Here is a 27,944-nt window from a genome sequence, read left to right on the forward strand (position 1 = left end):
CAGTACTAACTCTACTTTTGCTAACTACTATTTTATGCAAAAGCAGCACAAACAAAAACTGATATATTCCAAACACCATGCTCAGTTGTTGCTTGCTTTGGTATTTTTAATTCATCTTAAAACCATTCAAAATTCCTCAGAATCTCAAGCTACCTAATCTAACATCCACTTTTTTTGTAATGCGTATCATTTTTCATGATCAATATTACTTACAAGTTTACAACTATATCTAGTTAAAAAGAAGGGTTAATTTGAATGTGCTCAATCAATAGTATTAGTACCTAAATATGCCGTTTTTCGATCGAAATATAGTACGCGAAAGCAACAGAAGAGGACCGGAAGCTGCCAAACCGTCTTGCATCAAAAAACAAAAGAATCATAGAGAGGTCACATGAATTCTAACTTATTTTGCGTCACCATACACATTCCCTTAAAATTAGGGCTACCCTTATGATGCATGCCAGTTGCAGTTTAGCATTTTCTCCCTTAGCTTCCTTGATGATCTTTTTCTTTTTCATAATCTCATTCATTCGAACTTAAATCACGGGGGCTCTTTATTTATCTTTTGCACCAACTTGGGGCTCTTTCAGTTAAAAAGCATCAAATATGCTGTAATTGCGATATGGCCATATTGGAGGTTTTGTATTAGCATATAGAGCTAGCTATTAGGTTTGGTAGGTAAAGATGGATAAAGGGTCGTCTTTCAACGACCCCGTTTTAAGCCCCACAGCCGAATCTCTAAGGTTAGGTCCCAGCTAAATGAAACACACTAAACATCGTGATTAGCATAACATGAGTTTATTCTTTCACAAAGGAGCAAATTAATTAGCAGACCCCATAACTTAAAATTTAAAAATTCAAAGAAAAGATGAACCAAAACCAAAACCAGGTAGTGGGTCCTAATCAACTAGAGTCTACATCAAGTAAAATTGAAGTCAGAAACACAAGGCATCTTTTTTGCACCACACCACAACTTTCTTTGTTTGTTTGTTTGTTTTTTTTTTTTTTGCTTTTGCTAGAAGAGAAGAGACACTCTTGCTAGATTTAGTTCATTGAATATTCAAGATTTAGGTGTCACGTGACTTCCTGGTTCTAGATCACTTTAACAAGGTTGTGCCTCCCTTATCTTCTCCCTCTCGATCACATGCTCCCCAGTACCTAATTTTGTTATTCACTCTTTTTGGCTTTAGCATTTATAAATTTATTTATTTATTTATTTATTTATTTCCAAATCAGAGGAGATTGTATTCATAACTTATGCCCCAAGGGCAATATAAATATATTAGCCATAAAGGTCAGTACAACGATCCATAAAAGGGTTATAACCAAAGTAGAAATTTCATTGACAACATCAAACTTGTACAATTTACCTCCACTCAGAGCCACACAATTTTTTTTTCCAATCTTTTTTACCCTCAGAGGTGAGCACAGAAAGATGCTCAAATTCATGCCCTGCAATCACATGTGGAATATATGTGTGATGCGTGTGTTTATTCCCTAGCTTCATGCATAGCACATTGGCTAACATGTTGTCGTATAAGATTTGGATAAGATTTAACTTAATCAATAATAATTAGGGGATTGTCAAACCCCTTAATTAAGTTGGAAACCCTGCCAATCATTATAAGCTCATTGGCTCTTAGCAACGTGGCCTGCTAATTTCTTTCGTTCGTATATTAGCTTCTTCCCATGTGGCATCTGAAATATATATTTCTATGCATGTGCTTGCCCAAAAATAAACTCCATTAATCCAACTGCCATAAATGATTCAATTATTATCCAAGAAAGCATATGAACAACTCAACATAAGATATACACTTAGGAAACGATACTTAAACGATCAAACTAAATAAATAAAATTTAAAAATCCTCACTTATAATGCAATACATGTAGTCTAAAACCCTAAATTTTACTTACTGTTCATTTGTGTCCTTTTGGTTTATTTGTTTTTTATTTTTTTGTTTGTTTTATTTATTATCTCATTTTTTGCTTTTTTTATTTTTAACTTTGTGTTTGTTGTAGGCTGCAAGTTTCTGGTGCTGTCAAGATTTTGTTAATGTGCAGATTGAAGGGATGTTCATGTTTCCTCTTCTTTCTTTGTCTTTTTTTGTGGTTTTCCCTTAAGTTATTTAGAGTGAGTATTTTTTAAGATCACGCATTTGTTTGTCTCTCATGTTTGAATTTTGGATAATATTAGCTGTTTTCAGTACTATATTTTGTATACACTTATGGTATTTATTTATTTTTAATAAAACATTTATTCTAACAAAGAAAAACCCTAAATTTTAAAGTTTTTTTATATTAATAAATGTATACTATGTTAGTTTGTCAAAATAATGTGTTCTTTTGCACTCCGTTCGACTCAATTATACACGTAGCAGTCTAAAACCCTAAATTTCAAAGCTGCTATTATTAGTAGATGCAATATGGTCAAAATAATGTATTTGTCCTTTTACACCTGGATTTGATTTTACTCCGTATTAAAAACCAATAAAAAGAAAAATGAAGTTGGGCCCTTGGCACACTGGGTAGTTATTTTCCCCGCGTAAAAATAAATAAATAAAAAATTTACTGAAATGTTGAGTCTTCCTCTACCAAGTCCACTCAGCACTCCTCCCTCTCAAACATTTAAAACCCCCACAAAGACCAGTCCAACTGACACACCCATCACTCCCCCAAACTCTGCCGCCAAATCACTCTCCACACCCCACCACCGCCTCAACCCGATTCCAGTGCCAACAAACAACCCTACCTCCTCATCCCTCAATTAAAATCAACCCTTCTACTTCATTGCAGCATATCATCAAACACCTAACCACACAAACAATGGCGTCTTCTCTCTCAAGAAGATTCTCACTCGGCAGCCCGCCGCAACCAGCCGCCACGTCGTTGTCCCCGGATCTGAAGCAGCGAGTCATAACCTGCCTCAACAAGCTCGCGGACCGCGACACTCTGGCCATGGCCACCGCCGAGCTCGACGCCATTGCCAGAAACCTCTCCCACGACTCCTTCGCTACCTTCCTCATCTGCATTCACAACACCGACTCTTCCTCCAAGCCACCCGTCCGCAAGCAGTGCGTTTCTCTCCTCGCTCTACTGTCCAACTCCCACGGCGACGTTCTGGCTCCCTTTTTGTCCAAGATGATCTCCACCATCCAGCGCCGCCTCCGCGACCCCGACTCTGCCGTCCGATCCGCTTGCGTCGACGCCGTCGCCGCGATGTCGTCCCAGATCACGACGCCGTCGTTTTCTTCGGCGTTTTTAAAGCCGTTGATGGACACGCTGGCGATGGAGCAGGACTCTAATTCTCAGATCGGCTCCGCGCTGTGCCTGGCCGCCGCGATCGACGCCGCGCCCGACCCTGACCCGGCGCAGCTGAAGAGGAGCTTGGCTCGGCTGGGGAAGCTGGCGAAGAGCGAGAGTTTCAAGGCGAAGGCAGCGCTTCTGGTGCTTGTTGGGAGCATTGTCGGCGCCGGCGGCGCGTCGAACCGCGGCGTGTTGGACTGGCTTGTGCCGTGCGTGGTTGAGTTTTTGAGCAGTGAGGACTGGGCCGTGAGGAAGGCAGCGGCTGAGGCGCTTGGGAAGGTGGCCTCGGTGGAGAGAGATTTGACGGCGATGTATAAAGCTTCGTGTTTGAATGTCCTGGAAAGTCGGAGATTTGATAAGGTATATTGTCTTCCCTCCTCCCCAATCGGTTGTTTGGTTGCTGAGAAAGGGTAGGAGAAGAGGAGAAAATATTGTGACTTCAATCATTTCAGTAATTGTATTTCTTTTTCGAATGTACTTTTTTCCTGATTTTTACTAATTTCATTCTTTAACAGGTGAAGGTAGTCCGGGAGACTATGAACCATACATTGGAGTTGTGGAAGGTTCTTATTGCAGGAGATTCCGAAGAGAATTCTGCTCCAATTCAATCCAGATCTTCAACTGGTAAGACATTTTCTTTGTTTGAGAAACATCAAGTTATAAACGACAGAGATGCCTGCAAGTTCATTACTTGTTCATAAATTTGGTCAAACAGTTTTATCACATGAGAAAGCAAACAAAAGGGAAAATTTGATTTGTTTCCAATGAATCTGAATTCTAAAGCTATTGTTTTAGTTATGGTGTTAATTTGTCCAATTTCAGTAAGTCCTGTTGTGCTCTTCATTTTTCTATTACCTTTGAAGTTAAACACCTTTTGAACCTGTCTAATGTCATCTAATCTTCTGTCTGCATCTCTTCTGTTTTCTTTTTGGACTTTTTCCCATGGGGCCAGATAATGGGTTTGGTCGCTGCTTTCCTCCCATATCCAAAAGTTCCGATGATTCCAATTTTAGGACTCCTCAACCAAAGAAAACAGTCCCCACCACAAACAGGTCCCCTCCATCCGATGGTTCTTTGGTGACCACAGCTAAAAAAGGAAACGAGAGAAAATCAGAAACATCCTTGTTCTCTAAGCAGGACCACAAGAAACCCTCTGATTGGAAAATTGAAATCGCAATGCCAAACTCTCCCTCTTCGAAGCTGGTCCGTAAGGATGATATTCTAAGGAGTGACTCTGGAGATCCGGAAGCAGGAAAGAATGAGCACATTGGAAATAACATGCCAGAAACTAAACGTGTTCTCTTCAGTAAGATCCATGATGAAAAAGTACACAAATTTGGTGGTTTAAAATCTGGGTCTCGTGTGGTTCCATTTAATGAGGATGAGAACTTTGACTCAGATGTTGTAGTCAGCAATGCTGCGGAAGAAGTCTATGAGAGCCAAAAGGATGCTGAAGATCTCAATTTGATCCGTGAACAACTTATTCAGATTGAAAACCAGCAGTCCAGTCTATTAAACCTTCTCCAGGTATGTTCCTGATACTTGTTTACCTTTTCTCTTAACCAGAAATGTTTGCACCACAGGATTATAGCACAACCTGAGGCATTATAAGTATTTTTCTTTTATTTTTTTGTTCAACTTTATTTTAAGTTGGTGTTATTATTGTTAATTGAAGTTAGTCTGCTTTGATTTACATACTTGAGGCTCTCATAGCTCATTGTTGCTGCTCTCCGCAAAGATAAAAACTTGATAATGGGAATGAGATAAAACATGCCTACAAGCGTTGTTAGTTGGTCTTTAAGATTTTATGTCTTTGGATGAAAGTTAGTTTTACCATTTTCTCTTAGTCTCTACTTGCTGGATTTATTAGTCAATTTTGCCATTTCAAAGTTTTATTCTTGAAAATCATATCCTGTTACCTACTTAAGGCTTCAGGAGAATATTTCATCATTCATAGTGATGCACAATTCTTAGAAAGCTTCTGGTCTGCTGACCTAATCCCCTGGTAAAAATGTGTTCAGAGATTTATTGGGAGCTCTCAGAGTGGGTTGAACTCTCTTGAGACGCGTGTACATGGCCTTGAGATGGCCCTGGATGAAATATCATACGATTTGGCCATAACAAGTGGAAGGATTCCAAACACTGAATCTGCAGAAAACACATGCTGCAAGCTGCCTGGTGCAGAATTCTTGAGTTCCAAGTTCTGGCGTAGAACAGATGGGCGGTGTTCTACTGCAAGGCTCTCTTCTGGAACCACCCCTTCACTCAATGCTATTCCTAACATACCTAATAGAGATAACAGTGCTGAATCATGTGCGTTTGACAGTGAAAGATTTCAGCACCAAAGTAGGGGTGCGTTTACCGTTAACTCAGTGGCAGAAATTCATGATGCCCAAAGGTTGAATACAAGGCACTATCCAGACAAAACACCAAAGACCATAGTCCGAGATGCTGAGAGGGTTCAAGCTTGCAATGCCAGTAGGCTTGGGATTTCACCAATTACGTCTATAGGATCATGGAACCCAAGTAGAAGGTAAGGATAACTGATATCAGAAAGTAGCAATGTATTTTGAACTCGTAATTCTGTTGTTTCATTAAATTTCTTGTCTGCCTATTAACACAATGCTGGATCCACTTTTTGTTGCATTTATACTTAGCAGTAGTTTTACTCAAAATGATTCCTATGCGGAACTTCTTAGTGGATCTTCTGCAACAATGTAGTGAATATGTTTTTGCATTGGAATTATAATTGTTGGCACAAGATCACCACTGTTAATAGAATTTTGTGAAGCAGATTAAATATCTCTTTAGCTATCACAGTTTCACTGCTTTGGTAACATTTTCCTGATTGGCTCTGAAATTAGAACGATTTTCTGTTAACAAAACACCCAGTGCCAAGACATTGCGAAGTTTTCAATTGTGGGTTGTCGAGTATGTATGCAAAACTTTAACAATCTTATTAGGATTTAAAATCCTGCAACTATTTGAGTGCAATATTTATTTTGTTTCCGTTAGATTAAGGTTGCCGTTCCACACAAATTGGTTAGTGGAGCTGTCATCATATCATATACAACACAGCTTCTCACTGAAGTTCTCATTGCAATGATCTTGAGTAGTTGAATCGTAAATCAACTTCCCACTATGTTGGAAACTCTGATTGCTAGATTTTTGCTTTTCTGTGTTATTTTTTTCCATGAACATTTTCTCCCTATAGCATATAATTCTGTACTTTGCACGCTATCCTCAATGATATGATTTAAAAGCAACTGTGTCTTTTTGTTTCTCAGATCATCCGCCTAAGATAGAAGAATCATAGAATTGTTTGAAGTGGAAAATGTTTGATGATTGATGGATCAATTTCTCTCAGTAGAGAGAGACAAGCATCATGTGGGGCATGGAAAGACCTGAAGATATTAAATTGAATGCCGATCAAGTGTTTATATATGTAGGTGCGCATAATTTATGAAATTTCTAATTCAATGTGGCATATTGATGCACAGGACAGGATAGTGGGTTCAAAGGGAGCTCCATTTATAATTACACGTGCCCTCGTCCTCGTCCTCGTCCTCTTTCTCCTAAAAGCAGCTTTCAGATTTAATTGCAATAGACCAGAGTAGAGCCTTTGTAGCATGTGTTATATTTATTACTTACCTGCGCCAATTGCCGGTAAAGGGAGGGAAACTAAATCTGTACAAACTCATCTGTTCTTGGATTGTTGTTGCCTTACTTGCTGTATATATATGATGAGATCGGTAAATGAGTTTTCTTATTTCTGCAAATATAAACGCGTCCGTAGACTGACTGGTTCGTACAATACACCTACCTATTAAAACATGGGCTGCTATATTAAAAAATAAGCATGCCACACCGACATGGTGGTTTTTCAGGAACAATTTGTTTGTAGCAATTGACAACTGTGTAACTCATGTCGTTGTACAGCTGGCTTTAGCTTCACCCGATCCCAAGTGCCATCACCACCTAAATAATTCCATAACTAAACCCTAAACCCTGAACTTAGTTTAAAAGTCTAAATAACCATACCAGTTCATGGCTTTCAACATTAATCTAATTTCCCGCCCATTCCACCACTAAACAAAAAAAATCATTTCTGCTTAAAAACAACGTAAACTGTTAAAATCCAAACAAAGCCCAGGCATGATTAAACATGTACTCTCGCCTTGGAAATGGCCCGAATGGCCACCAGGTTGGGCCGGACGGAAAACAAACTCTAAAACTGATGTTCTTGGGCTCCCTTTTTCTACAAGCTGGAGCCAGTTATGCGAATGCAAGTTCAAAATAAATAAATAATAGAATGGATAGCTAAATTACTCTAATAAATTACTTTAATCTATGAAAGGAGGATTGAACTCGAGTGCAAAGTAGCGTCATTAGCTGACGGATCCACTTTAAGGCTAAGGGTAGCCTTGGCCCCCCAATTTTCTAAATTCCTATCTATCTATATTCACATGTTGTTTTGGATAAATAGTAAGAGGAAGCTTGTTTATATGGCCACCTTCCAACAAAATTGTACATAAAGAACGGAAAATTATTTAACTTTAATATGTAAGTTTTGAATTTTTATATATTTTTCAAACTAATATTTACAATTCTAAGTTCGCCTCTGCACATTGCTTGCCAATTAGCCTAACCTTATCTGCATGCAAATGCAAAAGTCATAAAGTAGGCTAATGTGCACCCAGCCCAAGGGTATCATGGAAAACTTCGAATTTTGTTCGGATGCTGCACTTTGTCAAAAGTTGAGTGCATTTAGAAAACCCCTTTTATCTTTAGGTCAGAAAATGACCTAATTCTCGGGGACAACAAGTTTGGGCTCTGGAGAAGGCAGGCGGGATAGAAACTTGGCCATTTTCGACCTGCAACTTGGAAAGGCTCCATTTGGGGCTGGACCATGCCAGACAGGCTTATCAGTTTACATTATTCCCTTGTCCTCCTATAACTTATAATAATGTACAAATATTCTAATCTTTTGATATTAATTTAAGAACTAGTGGACCGAATTTGAAATATATAATTTCGCCTTCAACTGGACTTATGCAGGCCAATAACGGCACTTGAATATGATGTCAATGAATTAAATACTTTCCGACACTAAGAGCAAGACTTGTTCTTGGTGTACCTAAAGAACATTACAGTCTTTCCCATAAACTTATTATACGTGAAAAATACTCTAATTTTCCGTTGTTTTCTAAATTGTCCAAGTCTGTCGATATTCAGTTATTTTTTTTTAAAAAAAAAAGTTATATTCTAAATTATAAGCGGAGGAGATTTCTCACACACACTTTTAAGGTGTCATCAGGGTTTAAATCTGACCACTAATCTGCAAGTCAATATCCTTTTCATTGAGTTATGCCCCGTTGGCATATTCAACATATCAAAAGGGATTGCCTTTTTCCACATCTCGATTTTTATTTCTTAAATGCTAATCAGAATTCGAAAGAAAGAAATAAAGAAAGCTGAGAATATGGAGTTGCATCTTGAATATTATTAATATCCCTTTGAATTATCATAAATTTCAACCAGGCATATGTCATCTTTTACTTTATAAATGCTTTTATTCACTGGCCTCTCTGATTACTTTGTTGAATTAGACTACAAACCCTTCAAAATCAAGCTTTAAATGGACGAACCATAATTTTATTACCCAAATTCAAAGCTACGCCAACATTATTCGTTTTATATATATATATATATATATATATATATATATATATATATCAGTTTTTCTTTTCTTGTCAACTTCTTTCGGGCAAGAAAACATGTACCCAATAACGCATTTTCCAGTCACTGTCCGTTGCTCTGCTAATTGCTATGAGTGATTCAAGGCTCTTCAATTACCAATGGTTTTCCTTTTCTTTTATTTTCTTAGGAAAAAAAAGAAAAAGAAAAAAGAAAACCATTGGTAAATGGCGACTTGTTGACTCATTCATTTTGCAGAGAATATATATATCTTTCCGAGTATGCAAGAAATGAATGACAATGATAGAGAGAAAGGTGGTTCGCATTACCGTGGGAAGCACATGTTGAAACATGGGAAATTATGCACCTTAATTCGTGCTTTACACGGTATTCCTAAAACCCAACCCTTTTGCCAGCCAATAGCTAATAGGCCCCCCTTCTTGACCGAAAAAACAAAACAAGAAAAAAGAAGAAAAGAAGAAGCTACATGCTCTTGTGGAATGAATGTCTACCAATACCAGCTCATTAGACAACACATTGATACCCAATTGTCAATGTGGAAACAACTCTTACTTGCAATTTGCTATAAACTAATTTTTTCTTTGAGTAAATATTAAAATGCATGAAGCATATATCAGTGAAAGTTTCTGGTTTTGGACATTAAAGAGGCTATAGAAACTTTACAAAGTGTAAGACAACGAGAAATTAGTATATGTGAGTAAGATCAAATTAGAACAGTGCGGCGGACACATGAACTACAAATATTTTGTAAATGGTTTTAATCGCTTGAGCTATAAACATCTTGCAAATTCACTTTATATGAAGATAATTTAGAATATAACTTTCCCCAAAAAAAAAAAAAAAAAAAAAAAAAAACTAGAAATTAAAGCAACACAAGCACTAAAGTTCACAAATGTCTTTCATTAAATAGAATCTCTCATGATTTTCAAATCACACTTTATATCTGTATTTGTATTGTTAAAAGACAGACGGGTACCCTAAAGCTATGCAATACACGTTTTATTTTATTGAACTTTTGCGAAATACCTTCACCTTAAGAGGAGCATTCGTAGAAGAATCATCAAACTTTCAAGTAATAAACCACTGGCTGCTAAAGCAGAGGAATAAATGGGTCAGCGACATGTGAATGAAACTTATGGTTGTCACCATTGAAGAATAAAAATAAGATAAAACAAAATTTATGACTAAGGGCACCTTATCTTGCCATATTTTTATATTTTGTACACTAGAAATGACATAATCAAATTACAAATTATGGAGGTGGGTGTTGTGTCAATTGCAGTTGACTAGTAAAATTAAGTCGCATATGGATCATTTGACAGAAGAATTTAAAAGTAATTTTTACATTAATAAAAATTTAAATATGTTTCTAATAAATAAAAAACCCTTGCATAAACGATATAGCTATCACTATTACTACTTGACTATTCAAGTATTACTATTTTTCTTATCAATGTTTTTGAGATTGGAATTGTAGTTTTAGTTGATGAAGAGTGCATAAAGTGAATAGCCTCGCAGAGCAGTAACAACAATTAACAACAAAAATTACAAAAAAAAAAAAAGAAGGTGTAGTTTCTGAGCAACCTCCTCCGCTAAATCATGTATGGTGTCTTCTAGTTCAAGCCTTATTATACAAATAATATGCTCAAAAAAATGAAGCCCGGAAAAAAGCGTCCACCTCAAATCCCAATTATTTCGGTCGGTCAGCCAAGTTTATTCTCTTCTTCTTGGCTCATGCATAGTCCCATCCCAATTCAGCAAAAACACTTTAACTAAAAATCAAGACTGATTAGCATTAACTAATCACCGGTTAATCTCCACCACCACCCTCTGCCCCAGTCAACACTTCTTTCTTCTTCTTCACCACCCATCAGCAGCAGCCCCCCTTTATAGACTCTCTCTCTCTTCCTCAAATGGTCGGAGACGCCAGACCCATTTCTCAAAACCCCGAAAGTTTTCAACTTTCATAAAAACCCACTTGTCGGCAGCAGCAGCAGATCTATTCAAAACCCACCCCAATCCCCTATCCCTTCTAATTATTCTCAGAAAAACTCCCACTTTTTTGGGTTTTTTTCTTTCCATTTTGGGCAACAAATGTCAGGTATGGACTCATCAGAGCAACGCCGCAAGCGGAAGCGCATGCTTCGGTCCTACTCACAAGCAAAGCACTACTTGTCCCTGAGAAGGCCTCTCATTCTCTGCTTCTCCTTCTTCATCTTCCTCTTGCTCCTCTCTTTCGAACGCTTTCGTCCGGCGTCGTTTCGGCCCGTCCTCACCGCCTCCACCACCACCCTCTCCCTTCTATCCTCCACCGCAAGCAATTCGATTCTCGAGTCTTTCACTAACAGAAACAGAAACAGCAACAGCAACAGCAGAGACTCGTCCCCTCTTCGAGTTCAAGATCGAATCTTGTTTCCCGATCACATTCTTCTCATTGTGCCCAATAGGTTTCGCCAAAACGACCAATTGGAGTGCGTTTACCATAGATTATCCAACGGTTCAGATGAGCTTCTTCAAGATGGAGAAAAGAATCCGCACCTGGATTTTGCTATTCGACCGGTTTTGTCCACCGACGTCTACGACGAGCTCCGTTCCATCGCCAGGTGTCCGCTGCCGTCGAATAATTACTCGGAGGCCGTCGATTTGCGGAGGCGTGGCGGCGGTTACGATTGGACGGCTGGGATTAACGGGACGGCTTATCCTTGGGACAGAGTAGTTTACGAGGCGGTTATTGATATTGATGGAGACACGGCGGTTGTGTTCGTTAAGGGGTTGAACCTCAGGCCCCACAGGAAATCGGATCCGACCCGACTCACTTGCCATTTCGGGTTGGGCAACAATGGCAACTGGGAAAAAGACCTGGGCTTTGTGCTCACCACTGAAGCTGTCACGGCGGCTCAGGAAGTTGTCCGGTGCTTGCTGCCCCGGACTATCCGAAACAACCCGGATAAGACCCATGGAGTTCGGGTCACGATTGGTTACAACACTGGCAGCGCCAGAGCTCCAGTTCATGTCACTCTGCCTTCTGTGGCCACACTTTACAGTTCTAAATCCACTGTGAGAAACGAAAACCAGAAGAAGAAGAAACACGAGCTTTGTGCTTGCACCATGTTGTGGAACCAAGCACCAGCGCTAAAAGAGTGGGTTATGTACCACGCTTGGCTTGGAGTTGAGCGCTGGTTCGTTTACGACAACAACAGTGACGACGGGATTGAAGATGTGGTTCAGGAGCTTGAGTTGCAGGCCTACAATGTCAGCAGGCAGAGCTGGCCATGGATCAAAACCCAAGAAGCAGGCTTTTCGCGTTGTGCTTTGAGAGCAAGAGACGAGTGCCATTGGGTTGGCTTCTTTGATGTCGACGAGTTCTTCTACTTCCCTAGGGCGTTTCGGCACCACAGAGGAGACGGTGTTCCTGGTGAAAACTCGCTTCGAAACCTTGTTTCGAATTATTCCTATTCGCCGACGATTGGGGAGATCAGAACAGATTGCCATAGCTTTGGGCCATCTGGGCTGAGTTCACATCCATCGCAGGGTGTCACTGTTGGGTACACTTGCAGGCTGCAAAGCCCTGAGAGGCACAAGTCTATAGTAAGGGCAGATTTGCTTGATGTTACTCTGCTCAATGTGGTTCACCATTTTAGGCTGAGACAAGGTTTCAGGCACCTGAATGTGCCTGAAAATGTTGCTGTCATAAACCATTACAAATACCAGGTTTGGGAGACTTTCAGGGCCAAGTTTTTCAGAAGGGTAGCAACCTATGTTGTTGATTGGCAGGAGGATCAAAACCAGGGGTCAAAAGATAGGGCACCTGGGCTAGGAACTGAGGCCATTGAGCCACCCAATTGGCGGTTGAGGTTCTGCGAGGTTTGGGACACTGGCCTTAAAGACTATGTTTTGGGTTACTTTGCTGATCCTGCAACTGGGTCACTGCCATGGGAGAATTCTCTTCTGTGACGAATACAAATTGCAGAGCTGGGTGCTTTCAGATTGACGCCCGTGTATAACACAGAGTAAATCACACACACAACAGAAGCCATTCTTTTCATTGTAAGTTTTTCCGTTTTTGTATCTGATTATTCTTTTTCTTTTTTTCATACACATGCAATGAATTAATTACAGACTTCTTACACGGTGTAAATTTTGTGACAATATGAAATGAAATTTTTCCTTGCTTGTAGAATGAATACAAATTCATTTTCTTAATTAAAATAAATGAATTATGCATTCTTTTCTCCCTTTTATTTGGGTGTTATTTTAGTCATCATGCTCTTGATGTGATTTAAGGAAATCAAATTGGAGGTAACATTAAGTACGTTCAGTGATAACCAAATGAACCGAAGTTCATTAAAGCGGGAAAAAAGAACGTTGGAAACTTGGAATGACCAAATGATTTTGGGGACGGTAATTAATGGTAAAGAGATAATAATAATTTACATCACGAATAACACATTGATTAGGAAGACGGGCTTTGCAGCGAACATGATCGAAGCAACGCATGCGAATTTGTTCTTTACGTCTAATCTATTTCTACTGAAGCTAGGTGGTAAAACCGCAATCAAAGCACAACTTGGCTAATTCAACATTCTTCTTACTAGAGAAAATTGAACAAAATTACGTGCATTTACAATCAAAATGTGGTGCTTGAGTATTTTAAGAATTAGAATATCTGAATACCAATGCTTCCCTTAGTATAGAATTCCCAGTAAGCAGCTCTGAAGAATCCGTTTTATGCGCATGATCCATGATATTTAACTGACTCATAGTACAAGAAACATATTATGTGCATACATTATATATCTAAGGACAACCATGCTATCAATCGGGTATTGCAGCAGAATTTCCTGGCACCAGAATATGATCGCAATAATCGCCATTCTTCGTTCTCTGTTATGCTAAATCTGTTGCTTGCGAATCCTGAGAATGAAAATACACAAATAAACACCTTATAAATTAGATAGAAGAGAGAGAGATTTTATATATATTCTCTATGCTCACACTGAAAACTTGACTGCAAATATGTGACATAATCCTTTTTTCCCATGCAAATGTAATAATTTAAAATGATTTTACGCTGTGTGAGGCAGTCAGTACAAATCAGAAATGAGAAAGTACCTGGCTTAAGGCCACAGCCATTGCATAAAGGGATAATATCAACAAGCTTCATAGTTTAACTACTTGAAAACTGGATCTTGCACAACTACTGGGGGGTTATCCGCATATTTTGCAAGAGTAGAATCCAGCTTCTCTCCAATTAATGAAATCCATGCCTGGAAACATTTCAATTTTTAGTGCAACTACATGAAAAATAGATAAATGCATATAACAATAATTAAACAGACAGTGCTTAATTAATTGATTATGTCAGCGAGTTTGATCACTATCAAAAGCACATAACAAGAAAAAAATAAGAAGGAATATGATCCTTGTATGCAACAGCCCTTTGTCTAACTGTGTCAAACGAATTGATTGAAACTCACACATAATTGCCCTCTCTTAATGTATAGATGACAGTTACAAGTTTTTTTTTTTTTTTTTTTTTTCTCGGAGTTCAATATTTTCAAAGTCGAAAAGGACACACACCTGATCGGCGGATGTGAATCCTCTAACCGTGTCACCACCAATTATTGTGATCCCTTTGTCTCCAAGTGGCTGCAATATTACTGCCTGGAAAAGTTGGGAATCGTGTTATCAATCGTTAAAAGCAGATATACAAGGTGAGTTCTAATGCACATAATTGAAGAAACTAAGAAAGATGTATATTTCAGCTGGCTGTGCACATCAAGTTACTGTTTAGGTGTGTGTATTCCTGATGAACGAATCACTGGATGAACAAACATATTTACTTGAACAGATACACATGATTGAAAAAAAAAAAAAAAATTCTAAGAAGAAAACTGAACCTGTGTATTTGAAGGCAGAAATGGCAGCTCAGATTTCCCAGGATAAAGATATAGGTTTGCCAAATAGCTCTCTGAAAAAGCAGGTGGTCTCAAGATTATCAAAAACATTTGGTGGAAGTCTAGTTCAGATGTGACATGGTAAAATAGTTGAAAAACTTCAACAGATGATATGCAGAGTCCTTGGCAAGTACTTACGAACTCCTGATTTCATAACACCTCGATAAAGTGATCCTTGCATCAGTTTATCAGCATCCACAAACACAGCCTTGCCATCACCATTAGAAGATTCTGCTGCAAAACCAATCTGAAGGATACATCTGCCATCATAAACTATAACAAGAGACTGGCAGCACGTCACATCTGACAAAGATTCCCATGCCCTGAGAACAAGCAATGAAAAGCAACAATTAACCAGCCATAATCACATATTAAACAAAGTAGTGATTTCTTAATCTTCTAATCCCTACAAACTAGGTATGATTGTATTGCAAATCACAATGTAATGCTACAGAATGAAAATACAGGAATTTTGTGCCACTACGAAAAGGGTACACATTGCTTAGAAATCACAATTTGATCAAACATTGATACATAACATGTGTAATGTGTTACCACAATAACTCAGAAAGCAGAGTGTGTGGGAGATTAGAATGCATTCTCTCGCATTCGATTCCTTCAGGATTCACCTGAATCAAATAATAAAATACATAAGCAATTAAGTCATTTAAAAAAAAAAAAAAAAAAAACAATGAGCTCAATTTCTCACCTTAGATATAGATTTTGGTCTGATTGACAGCCATACCAGACCCGCTAGTATGTTGGTCACAGCCAATCCCAACGTCAACAAATCAGCTCTAGACTGTGAACTACAAGTTAAACATAATTTCATACGAATATTTAGACTCGCAAATCACAAATTCACAATGCCTAATTACCAACTGAAACAGTAATTTTCGAAATGCTGAAAATGATACTAAAACGCAGAAATTAAGCAGAGAGAAATGCGTTGCGTGGTTACCTGCTGGCGTCGGCAACCAGAGCGATGTCCGAAACGGTGCGGTTGAAGAGGACGGCCAAGAGGGAGGCGCCTCCCGCGTAAATCGGCAAGCTCCGAACGGCGTCGTCGTTGTTGGAGACCCAATCGGCCACCCAATTTCTCTGTGGCTTGGGGCCTCTGTAACGACTATCTGAATTCAAAGCCCTAATGGGGCGCCGGAAAGTGGGGCCAAGACGACGTCGGAGAGGGCGTTTTGGGGTCCATGGAATTGGACTACGGAGAAGGCTTCCCGCTTCCATCGAAAACTGTAGAACAGGTGACGGGGCCGTTAATATTTTTGATAATTTGCTTGGGGATTGGATACGGTCAGTAGTTTTCGTTCAATTTGTTGCTTTGTGCATCCAACGGCGAAAGACAAGCCTGATGTTGAAGGCAATGCATTGGGATAAGTTTTGGACTTGCGGACTTGGTTTCAAACGTCAGTCAACTCGTATGGTTTCAAGAAAAAGGCTCTAAGTTCTCACTAAATCTTTTGGGCTTGAGGCCCACAATGCAATCATAAGGCTCGTTGGCTCATTGGTTGTAGGCATTTTTACCGGACTAAGCGACAAAAATATTTCTTACGAAGAAAGGTTAAAAAACCAACTAGCATATAGCTTAGTGTGTCCTTTTTTCTTTTTTCTTTTTAATCATAAAGGGTTAATCGTTTTATTAGTCCTTGAATATAGACCCGATTTACATTTATGTTTTTCAATTTCCAAAATCATTCCCGTGGTCCTTTAACTTCACTTTTGTAAGGATAAATAGTCCAACAGTCAATTTTGTTAACTTTTTATGTTAAATACAGTTAACCACTCATCGTATGTATGTTATGCTATTTAGATGTAGAGAGCTGTGGAAGAGACTATGGGATTGCATTATTACTCATGCTTATAGAGAGACCAATTTGTGTTGCTGATTTTTTAGCTAAGTTGGGGCACCATAAGGATTTGGGCTACCATGATTTTTCTGCTTCTCCTGATCAGATGAAGAGTATTCTTGATGAAGATAAGAGTGACCTTTTAAGGCATAAATTTGTTTATGTTTAGTGTTGTTTTGGGCTCTAGCCCCACTGAATCAAAAAAATGAAATGAAGTGAATAGGCTTCATTAAATAGACATATGTGAATTAGGTTAGTTGGTTAAGACAGTGTACTCATTTCTTTGTGTCCGAGTTCAATCCCTCTTTCTATACATTAGAGTAGAATATCGTTTAGTTAAAAAAAGAAAGACAAAAAAAAGGCTTCATTAGATAAAAGATAGCCCAAAAAGACCACGTACGATAACTAAGATATTAACTCTTCATTTTACAGATGCCATCTCTCTATCCATCAAATGCACGATGCCCTAGTTGTTAGTTATCTTGCAGCCTGGATGTAGTATATATGCTGGAGGCATATAATTGGCCCATTATATCCTCATAAATGCAAATTCAGAGCCATAGACATTCCAAGTCCAAGTGGATCAAAGTTTTTGGTCAAGTTTAAATATCAAAGGTCGGTTCCGGAGACATAAGAAGAAGAAGACAAAAGACATGGTCCCATAATCAACTCTGTTATTTCTTTGTAGGGTCTACATCCAACAATGTTGTTGCAGGCTGCCGGGCATCAACCCTGTTCATTAGTACTATCACTTGAATGAACGGCAATGATTCAAATGAGATCTTTGATGAGGAATTTTATGGCTAAATTAGAATGAAATTTGTATGTTTTTAGTTCATAAATTGATAGTGACTGCTTAAGTATTTGAGTTACAAGTCTTTTTGCAACTGGCATCTCCCGATTACACGGATAAAAAATGCAATTACAAATAAAAAAGAAGCGTTGTTTCTTGTTTTTGGTGAAACTAATACATCGCTGCCGTTGATTGGTTGGGGTGGCTTGTTGTTAACCAATCTCAAGACATATTGTCCTAATCCTCTCTGAGATGGACGATACCAAACGCACCAATCAATTTGATTGAATGGCCAGTGAAGGTCAGAAACTTATCCCAACGTGGATATGAGATGCACCTTGTTTTTGTGTGATAATATTAATGACCATTGCTTTGCTTACCCTACAGCCTACAACAGTACGAATATATCATACTTCGCTACGATAAAAACTTACCCTGACTAAGATTGTTCCGTGTTGAATATGTTATTGTACTACTACTTCAAGTTAATCACACGTACCATGTTTTCAAAGTCTTTTAAATTTTGTCTCATTTTCCTTCCCACCTCACCGTTATAAAACGGGAATTATCTATATAGGATGGGCTAAATAAATCGGAGAGTCGTAGAGATATTATAGCTGCATGTTTCTGCCTATTTTTATTCCATCATGTGATATACGTGAGAACAAAAGGTTTGTCATGTGAGAAGCAGATATTTTATATGTCAACGGCGTACATGGAGTCAACAGATTGGACGGTAGAAAACTCTTTTAAATAATATTCTTCATATAATAATTATGCATCTTCATTCTTCTTTCATGACGGTTTGACTTGTGTACCTCTCTCCTCGGATTATGATAAACTCATTTTGAATAGTTTTATAACCCTACAATTATAGCCAGTACTTAGTTTCCAAACTAGATATAATTTTATAACCTTACTGATTTTGTAGTATATCACATATATATATATAGTCTTTTTCTATAATGTAATAATTGAAGCGAAACTTATGAAACATTAGATTAGCCAAATAATTAAATGTAGTTTGTAGTTTAGGGGAAAGTGAATAATTAAAGAGGAAGGCGAAGGCAGGACAATATGTAAACAGTTGGAGAAACTGGGAATTGAAAAATGAAAGTAACATTAGCCGCCACCATGGTGTACCGGATTGTGCCATTAACTGCATGGCAAGTCACTACAGAAAATTTGCAGAAGAAAACAAGGGTTTTTGGAGACAGCACGAAACACGCCTCAATGTCAATGGTAAGAAGAAGAAGAAAAGGATCAAATGAACCAATAAGTGAGGACCACGTGCTTCCAAAGAGCGCCTATAAACTGACACGACCCCTCTTCTGCTTTACAACACAGCCCAATAGCTCACAGTTGCAGCCCCCTGTTTTCTACACTACCACTAATGCGGCTTCACCTCATTGGCTTTGAGAGTTTATGGTGGACAAACTTTGTCACTTTACTTTACGAGTCTCGCTGAAGAATACGAGAAACATTTGTGTGAAACGGAATAAAATTGTTTAACTGTTTTAAGAATACGAGAAATTCTTGTGTGAAATTTGAATAACATAATTTTATTATCTTAGTCAATCATGATATACTAAGTGTAATAAATTTTTTTATGTAATTTTCTATAATTAGTCAAAAATAGCAGAAGAATGCTATTTTCATTTCACACAAATTTTTCGGCACGAACACACCAAGCTATGAGAAAGGTAGGAAGAAGAAATAAAGAGAAAAGAAAAGGAGGGAGGAAAGTAAAAAAGCATCAATCCACCACGAAAGGCAAAGGGATGCATAGAGCCACAAAAAAAGGTAGGGTAAAGAGAGAGGGTGTGTAGTTGATGGGTGGGGCCTAATCTTTACTTATCGTCCCATCCACAACCACATCCTCCACCAACACCACCAAGAGACTAGACTATGTACTTCCAGCCAATCAGCGAATGGATTTAATTAACGTGAAGCATTGAGACAACGATATCTTTCTCAAAGAGCCAGCGAATATGCCCAGTTGACGGTGCACAGACTACTTTGCTCCTCCACCATCGCTTTCTCTATTATATATATTTTTTCATCTCCAATTATTTTAATACAAAAAAAATCTCTACCACAGTCTTCATTAACAATAATGCCTTCTTGTGGGAAGGATGGATGATATAAAATTAGGGTTACATCTAAATTATAATTAAGGGAAATAAATAATTAAGGAAAAATCCCCTACCAAACCCTCCAAATAACTAGAGACAGTGTGATCCGCTACATGATAAACGGTGGAGATAATTTTAAAATTTTATCCTATGGATGGCGCACAGGATAAAGCTCGTCCAGAAAACAGCTGGCCCATTGTATTAGGACATTACTATGACACAGATGCTTGGTTGTATCGACATTGTCTACCCATATTCAACGGCCCTGATTCACGATTTAAAGAAGCTATTAAGCACGCGAGCTACAGATACATTAATGCGATGCTATTGCGAAGCACTGTAACATTTCCTGGAGTTCCACGGTCCATGTTGTTAACTTGTCACAGATAGAATAAACACAAGGGAGCAACCCTAAAATAGTATACGGGCTTATTATTTTGCAGCTGCATCTGCAACTGCAACTATATATGAGCCAACGCAGACCTCTTTTTTCTCTTTCATTACACAAACCAATTTCCCACCTTTTTCCCTCATAACCTTTCTTTCTTTCTTTCTTGCATCACTTTTTAATTTTCTCTTAAATTAGTTTTAGCCGTCGTCTTCTCTCCAGAAGCAGAACACCAACAACAACGTGTAAGTGAGTACGACGTCGTAGAAGGAGATCATGTCTCGCACGTGCTCTCAGTGTGGGAACAACGGCCATAACTCGCGCACATGCACCGAAGCCAGCGGCGCCGCCTCGGCTGCTAAAAACGGCATCATGCTATTCGGCGTGAGAGTCACGGAGGGAAACGCGTTCAGGAAGAGCGCCAGCATGAACAATCTCTCCCAGTATGAGCAGACCCTGCAAGCCGACTCAAACGGTGACGCCGGCTACGCCTCAGACGACGTCGTACACGCCTCGGGCCACCGCCGCGAGCGCAAGAGAGGTACTGCCTTTGTTTTATCCTGATCTGGGTTTATAGCGATTACTTCTTCTTTTTTTTGATTAATTTGTTAATCATTTTTTGTTTTGTTTTGGTTTAAGGTGTTGCGTGGACGGAGGAGGAGCACAGGCTGTTCTTGTTGGGTTTGCAGAAGGTGGGGAAAGGAGATTGGAGAGGGATTTCTAGAAACTTCGTGAAGACTCGGACGCCGACTCAGGTGGCGAGTCATGCTCAGAAGTACTTCCTCAGGCGTAACAACCACAACCGAAGACGCCGCAGATCTAGTCTCTTCGACATCACCACTGATACCCCAGTATGTACTTTCATTATTTTTAATTAATTAAGGGAATCACTGATTAATTCATGCCATGATGTTTTGAGTATTATTTGTCTTTTGTGCGTTAATTAATTCTTCATTTTACTTTTACAAAGAAATAAATGTTAATGATAAGAGTAGTTTTTTTGTCAAAATGTGCGGTACGGCATCACAGTCCGTGGTCGAGGAGCAATACAAATTTGACACGAGAAGAATACTTTTACACTTCTCGTTGGAGTTTGTATATTAAATGTGTATCATATTTTGAATGGTTGCAGTTGACGAATTCATTGATGGATGAAGAACACATAGGCCAGCAGCAGCACCAAGAAACAGCAACAGCGTTGCCACAGCCACAAATGAATTTGGGTCGCCACATTCTTGGAGGGTTTCCAGTTTCGACTTTTCCCATGGGGCTGTCTCCGGGGGTCCTACCCGTCTCTGGTGAAACCTCATCAGTGGACAATCTGACGTCATCAATAGGACCAAATTTGAATTTACAGAACGACGTGCCGCAGCAGGCAAAAGGAGCACCAACGACGTTGTCGGCTAAGCTCATCCGTCCGATTCCACTTCATCCGGTGCTCCCTCCCCCATCTTCCAAAATGGCCGGTCTTAATTTGAATAACAAGTACACGCCGTCACCCAAAAGGGATCCATCGCCTTTGTCGCTCAAGCAACCAACGACGTCGTCCGAGGAGCAGTCACCTAATACGACGTCGTCTCACTCGTCTGCGTTCCAAGGCATGTCCAGTGGCTCAGATAGCATCATCAGCGTGGCTTAATTAAGTAATGAACAAGTTCATTTGGATGTACGTCGTACGTGTGTGTGTTGTATATATACGGCCGGCTGTAGTAAGCTAGCCAAGCAGCATGATGGGAAATGAAGATTAATTATTGGTGGGCCTAAATCCTAATTAATTAGATGGATAAGATAAAAGTGGATTTAGGTGGAGTAATTAGAGTACTCTAAAAAGGGGTTAGGTTTATGTAGCTAGGTGATTTAGGTGATTAATTTTTTTTTTTTTTTTTTTTTGGTACAGGGATTGGGTTGGGTTTAATTTAGAAAAAGTTATATTATTATTAGGACAAGATGGGATGTCGATCTCAGACTTCTCTCTGTGTGGGGATTCTTGTTTTAATTTTGTCTGCTTCCTTTTGTGGTGGAATGATAAAGAGCACCAGGTGCGCATTGTTATTTGGTCCTCTTCCTCTCGACCCTTTGCTTGCACTTTCAACTAGCACAAAAAAAATCTCAATATTCGATCTGTTTATGTACAACTTATAATATTTATATGTGCATACATATATTTTGTGGTCCTTGTTTTCCTTGAAAACTAGCTAGCACTAGAAATCTGTCATATAATCAAGATTGAATCTTGTTCCATATAATACAATAAAATCGATAAGCAACTTAAGTGCGTATGAGAAATACTAGGAAAATGTTAAGTAAATCATATTTTATATACCATTTTGTGAATTGGCGGGTTAAAAAGTGGTATATAAAATACGACCTCTTTAATATGACTCGAAATACTAAATTGGTGTCGGTGGACTAATTGTTTATTAGTTTTATAATATATTACGTCCTTTTCGGATACAAATCTTTATGATTATTGAGGATAATCTCTCAAATCAATCAATCGGCAAGCATTTTTTTTCTTTTTCCATGCCATCACACACTTTACTTAAGGGTTTATAGGTAGGTTTATATACATCAATTATTTTAAGATACATCAATGAATGTCACAAACTAAAGGTTTTGTGTAAATAATCTACAATTACAATCGTCAACTTACATACAGATATGCATTAAGTGAATATAAGAAACATGACAAGCTAGATTAAATATAAGACATCATAATTAACAAATTGATGCATGCAAGAGGACGTTCTTACAAGTACAATATATACTTACTTTATCCCAACACGTGCTGCTGATCGTTTTGGTTCTTGTGAATTTTGTCACGTATCCTTTTGATAAAATCTTCAGCTTTCTCATCCACATCCACCACAGGAGATTCACCATTACTATTCTTCTCTGTAATTGGTACTTGCATCACCACGTCTACTTTGGTCATTTTACGATCATGAGCAGGCTCAAGTGATCTGACGGACGACGTTGCTCCAAAATTGATTTTAGCCAGAGACAGAGATGAAAGTTTGATGATGTTTGCCACCAACACCATTGATTTCTCACATAGAGAGCGTTGTCCACCCTTGTGTTTCATGGCTTCCTGATCGATGAGCTACTTCGTTTTCCTAAGCTGAAATTGCAGCAAAGAAATACCAACGAAATATAGTGTTTTTAAATGGTTATGAACTTATGATGATTAGCTTATAATCGATACTCCATATATATAAACAAAATAAATATAACGGAAACGTAATTGAAAAAAAGAAAAAGGAAGCAAAGTCAAATTGTTCTGTTCTCTTCTGTGGGGTTCCTGATCAAACTAGATGATGATGGACACTATTTATTTGTATTGCAATGAGAAGGAAAGAAGAAGAGTGGATTATCAATACTTTATAATACTTTATTTCCATTTTGAATATCCTTCGGAAAAGGTGGCAAAGGAGAACTAGATTTTGACATTTTATGAGTGTGTGCGCTCTGTCTAAATCTGTATCAAATGCTTTTACTTAATAGGAGTAAAATTTTTATAAGCACGTTTCCTATTGAGATGGACGATAATATATTAGACACACACACACAACACAGATGCTAGAACTCGAATTCAAGACCTTATTCAATGAAGTAATTAATCCAAACTACTATACTATTGGGACCTCCGATACTTTAGCAGGAGTTTAATTAGTCATGGAGTTAATAAAAGAAAGTTTGATCATGATTCTCTCTTTTTTCCATTTTCAAGAGCCATTGCTTTCGGATCATTTTGACTTGTTCTTCTATGGCCACCGCAAATACAAACATATATCTTTTGGTCCCTCAAAAAGACTACTGTTTTTCTTTCTAATGAGCTGGTTGTCGACGTCTAGTGCCTAAGATCCAAATCTTTCTGTGCAGTTTGGTTGTGTTCACATTTCAAATCAACGGCAATGCCTTCAATTCTCTTTCATGGTCATCAATTCTAGCATCATTTTATCTTCTTTTTCTGCTGCATCCTCCTTTTTATCTTCAATTTCGTTTTCAAGCATAGGGCAGAAGTTGCTAGGAGATTCGGTGTCTCTCCTTGTTTCTTGGGAATTCGGTCTCTTAGGCACTACTCATGAACATGAGCATGTACACAATCAACTGTTAATATCTCTAACCTAAACGGAAAAGTTCGTAAATCACATTATGTCAATCATCGTTTGGTCTAGTGGTATTCAATCTTTAATTTGCTAAAGTAAATTCGGATTTTAAATATAATAAACTACTATTGTTGAATTTAAAAACAAAAACAAAAACAGAAAGAGATTCCCAATCATTAATACTTGTCAAATTTGGCCCAATAAAAAAGGTGCCGGTATAGGTCCAATAAACTAGCATTCAGGGAAGAGGCCCTAATCTAACCCAAAAATCAACGTGTGAGTGATGGCCTAACCCAAGTGTGGGGCCCAACAGTAATCCTACAGCCGTTAAAGCCCACCCTAAACTAACATCATATAATTAATATATATATATATATATATATATATATATATAAAGCAAAAGATAGTGAAACATTCAAAATACCAAAAAATGTACTTAGTTAATGCAAACATTAAAAATTAAAAATATTAATTAAATAAGGATAATATGATAAATTTTCAATTTTTTAGTATAAAATTAAAAAAAAAATCAAATAATAGATCATATTTTTATGGAATACAACTACCAATTATTATTTTTAATTCTAAAATAAATTTAAATTTGATTAAAAAAGCCTATTGCGAAGAGAATAGTAATAATTAAAAAAAGGGAAAATCAGTAAAAAGTATCATTTTACCTTAAAAAGGGATGACAAAGATATTCCAAACAAATGATAAGCGATGATGAGTGGGTGGATTTAGAGCTTATTAAGCAAACTACTCTTTTAAAAACTGGAGCTTTCAGTACTTGTTTGTCTCCACTCCACTCAACTTAAACCCAAGATTAAACATCATTAATTAAGTAATTAATTAGATTAGCGTCTCTAAATTAATTAAATGGCCTGCCATTTAAGCCAAGTTACGGACAAAACGACGCCGTAAGCCCCATAAAAAGCCCAAATATCAGGGGGCTAGCAGTCAAAACTCCAAGAACTGGTCCTCTTCTCTGTAGACTGAAAACCACAGTCAAATGGCCTGTTCCATTTCCCATCTACCTCAACCTCCACCATCGCCATCATCTCCACCACAACACCCAAGCTCTTCGCTGCCCTAAATCCCACCTCCAGAAATAAATAAATAAAAAAACAGAAAAACCCTAAACATGAAGATCTTTTGGGGCATTGTCTCACTGGTGCTCTGCAACTCCCTCCTCTGCTACTCCATTGAAGACGACCTCACTTGCCTTGAGGGGGTCAAGACCTCACTCACAGACCCACAAGGGAGGCTGAGCCAATGGGACTTGGGCAACAGGTCGGTAGCCTCCATCTGCAAGCTGGTCGGAGTGTCGTGCTGGAATGAGAAGGAGAATCGACTCATCAGCCTCCAGCTTCCTTCAATGGAGCTCGCCGGTGAGCTCCCTGAGTCTCTCAAGTTCTGCCATAGCCTCCAGAGCCTGGATCTCTCCGGTAACGCTCTCTCCGGTTCCATCCCTCCCCAAATCTGCACTTGGCTCCCTTATCTCGTAACCCTAGATCTCTCCAACAACCATCTCTCCGGTTCCATCCCTCCGGAGATTGTCAACTGTAAGTTCCTCAACACCCTCATTTTGAACGATAACCGTCTCTCCGGTTCTTTGCCCTATGAACTTGGACGGCTCGATAGGTTGAAGAGAATCTCCGTCGCTAATAATGGTCTCTCTGGTACGATACCTCCGGACTTGTCTAAATTTGAGAAGGATGACTTTGATGGGAACAGTGGGCTGTGCGGGAAGCCTCTTGGGTCTAAATGTGGTGGACTGAGCAGCAAAAGCCTCGGCATTATAATCGCCGCTGGTGCAATTGGTGCTGCTGGGTCTTTGATCTTGGGTTTGGGGATTTGGTGGTGGTTATTTGTTAGGGCGAGTCAGAAAAAGCGAAGCTTTGATGGTGGTGTTGGTGGTGATAAGTATGAGAGTGGTTGGGTTGGGTTGTTGAGGTCTCATAAGGCTGTTCAGGTGTCTCTGTTTCAAAAACCCATTGTGAAAGTCCGGTTGGCTGATCTGTTGGCGGCCACCAACAGTTTTGATCCCCAAAACATTGTCATTTCCACGAGAACCGGTGTTTCATATAAGGCTGTGTTGCCTGATGGTTCGGCAATGGCGATTAAGCGGCTTAATGCGTGTAAGCTTGGTGAGAAACAATTTAGGTTGGAGATTAATAGGTTGGGGCAGCTTAGGCATCCCAATTTGGTGCCTTTGTTGGGGTTTTGTGTTGTGGAGGAAGAGAAGCTTTTGGTGTATAAGCACATGTACAATGGCACATTGCACTCTCAGTTGCACGGAAGTGGTAATGTGAACAGCCAGTATGGTTTTTTGGATTGGCCAACACGCCTAAGGATTGGTGTAGGTGCAGCCAGAGGACTTGCCTGGCTTCACCATGCGTGTCAGCCGCCTTATATGCACCAGAACATTAGCTCGAATGTGATTCTTCTTGACTATGATTTTGAAGCTCGTATAACGGATTTTGGGCTGGCGAGGCTGGTTGCTTCTCGTGATTCCAATGATAGCTCGTTTGTCAATGGGGATTTGGGAGAGTTTGGTTATGTGGCTCCTGAGTACTCAAGCACAATGGTGGCATCGTTGAAAGGGGATGTGTATGGGTTCGGGGTGGTTCTTCTGGAATTGGTGACTGGACAGAAGCCTCTAGAAATTGGTAATGCAGTGGAAGGATTCAAGGGGAATTTGGTGGATTGGGTGAATCATTTATCAAACGCTGGTCGAAGCATGGATGCCATAGACAATATCTTAGCAGGGAAAGGTCACGATGATGAAATTTTGCAGTTCATGAGGGTTGGTTGTACTTGCGTGGTTGCTAGGCCAAAGGACAGGCCTTCCATGTATCAGGTTTATGAGTCATTGAAGGTCTTTGCTGAGAAACATGGTTTCTTCGAACAGTATGATGAATTTCCATTGGTCTTTGGCAAGCAGGTTCCTGAATCTTGATTTTATACAATAGTCAGGCAGGGAGAGTACTAAAAGTGCAAGATACTGCAGCATTTGGGCATGCCTTCATTGTATTATTATGGGAGGCATTTTCTGCAATTGGTATGGTTTCCGGTCGGTTGGGCATGATTTCCGTGTTCTAATGCTCATTTGTTGAATCATTGTGTATTATAAAGAAGCATTATGCATTGTAACATTTATGTAATCCAGAAAATCTCTGTTTTCAGTTATAAAATTGCTCCCTCATCTGTTCTAATTTCTCCAGCCTTTTTTCCATTTTCATCATGCATGCATGGATTCTTAATGCTAGGTGTTTTGATGATGAAGTTCCTTCATTAGGTTCTGCATTTGGTAAATCCAATTTGTCATCCATGTTTAGATCTGGAACCTTTTTTTCTTTCTGGATCACATGATTTCAAAAGGTAATACCAGTGTGAATGCATCTCAGCCTTCCTCTGTCTTCTCATAATTGGAAGCATTCAAATCTAGCAAAGAAGTCACCTTCTCATACTTTATGAATTTTATCCAATCTCTGATTGGTACCCTAAACCCTGGCCCAACCACTTTGCAAGTGTCAATTATATTTAGAGTCAAGACCGTTTTGTATTTTTCTTTACACTTTCACCCTCCGCTCGTATCAACAACTCAACACACAGCACAGCAGCATAAAAAGCCTAGATGGACTTCAATGAAACAAATCATATACGTCTTGGTATTCA

At 38.9% G+C, this 27,944-nt stretch overlaps 5 protein-coding genes across 5 annotated transcripts; 4 read left to right on the top strand and 1 right to left on the bottom strand.

Annotated features, from left to right (window-relative positions):
- The first annotated feature begins 2,619 nt into the window (after window positions 1-2,619).
- LOC117628831 (TORTIFOLIA1-like protein 4) lies at window positions 2,620-7,076 on the top strand. Its single transcript, XM_034361368.1, has 5 exons — window positions 2,620-3,667; window positions 3,823-3,931; window positions 4,260-4,834; window positions 5,329-5,840; window positions 6,595-7,076. The coding sequence occupies exons 1-5, from the start codon at window positions 2,828-2,830 to the stop codon at window positions 6,605-6,607; spliced, it is 2,049 nt and encodes a 682-aa protein (XP_034217259.1). The 5' UTR covers window positions 2,620-2,827; the 3' UTR covers window positions 6,608-7,076.
- Window positions 7,077-10,683: 3,607 nt separating this feature from the next.
- Window positions 10,684-15,462, top strand: LOC117633753 (glycosyltransferase family 92 protein RCOM_0530710). The gene is made up of 2 exons (XM_034367503.1): window positions 10,684-13,072; window positions 14,571-15,462. Exon 1 carries the CDS (start codon window positions 11,120-11,122, stop codon window positions 12,977-12,979), a length of 1,860 nt encoding a protein of 619 aa, XP_034223394.1. The 5' UTR covers window positions 10,684-11,119; the 3' UTR covers window positions 12,980-13,072; window positions 14,571-15,462.
- On the bottom strand, window positions 13,593-16,297 carry LOC117633760 (protein COFACTOR ASSEMBLY OF COMPLEX C SUBUNIT B CCB4, chloroplastic). The gene is made up of 8 exons (XM_034367516.1): window positions 15,944-16,297; window positions 15,692-15,791; window positions 15,538-15,611; window positions 15,121-15,305; window positions 14,926-14,996; window positions 14,606-14,689; window positions 14,138-14,292; window positions 13,593-13,939 (listed from the first exon to the last, which is right to left on the bottom strand). The coding sequence occupies exons 1-7, from the start codon at window positions 16,219-16,221 to the stop codon at window positions 14,197-14,199; spliced, it is 888 nt and encodes a 295-aa protein (XP_034223407.1). The 5' UTR covers window positions 16,222-16,297; the 3' UTR covers window positions 13,593-13,939; window positions 14,138-14,196.
- Window positions 16,298-20,104: 3,807 nt separating this feature from the next.
- On the top strand, window positions 20,105-22,272 carry LOC117616748 (transcription factor MYB1R1). Its single transcript, XM_034346152.1, has 3 exons — window positions 20,105-20,698; window positions 20,797-21,008; window positions 21,290-22,272. The coding sequence occupies exons 1-3, from the start codon at window positions 20,434-20,436 to the stop codon at window positions 21,794-21,796; spliced, it is 984 nt and encodes a 327-aa protein (XP_034202043.1). The 5' UTR covers window positions 20,105-20,433; the 3' UTR covers window positions 21,797-22,272.
- A 2,955-nt stretch (window positions 22,273-25,227) lies between these two features.
- LOC117615725 (probable inactive receptor kinase At1g27190) lies at window positions 25,228-27,483 on the top strand. The gene has a single exon (XM_034344862.1). It carries the CDS (start codon window positions 25,408-25,410, stop codon window positions 27,223-27,225), a length of 1,818 nt encoding a protein of 605 aa, XP_034200753.1. The 5' UTR covers window positions 25,228-25,407; the 3' UTR covers window positions 27,226-27,483.
- Window positions 27,484-27,944: the final 461 nt, after the last annotated feature.

Source organism: Prunus dulcis, chromosome 1 (assembly GCF_902201215.1).
Source record: "Prunus dulcis chromosome 1, ALMONDv2, whole genome shotgun sequence".
NCBI classification, from domain to species: domain Eukaryota; kingdom Viridiplantae; phylum Streptophyta; class Magnoliopsida; order Rosales; family Rosaceae; genus Prunus; species Prunus dulcis.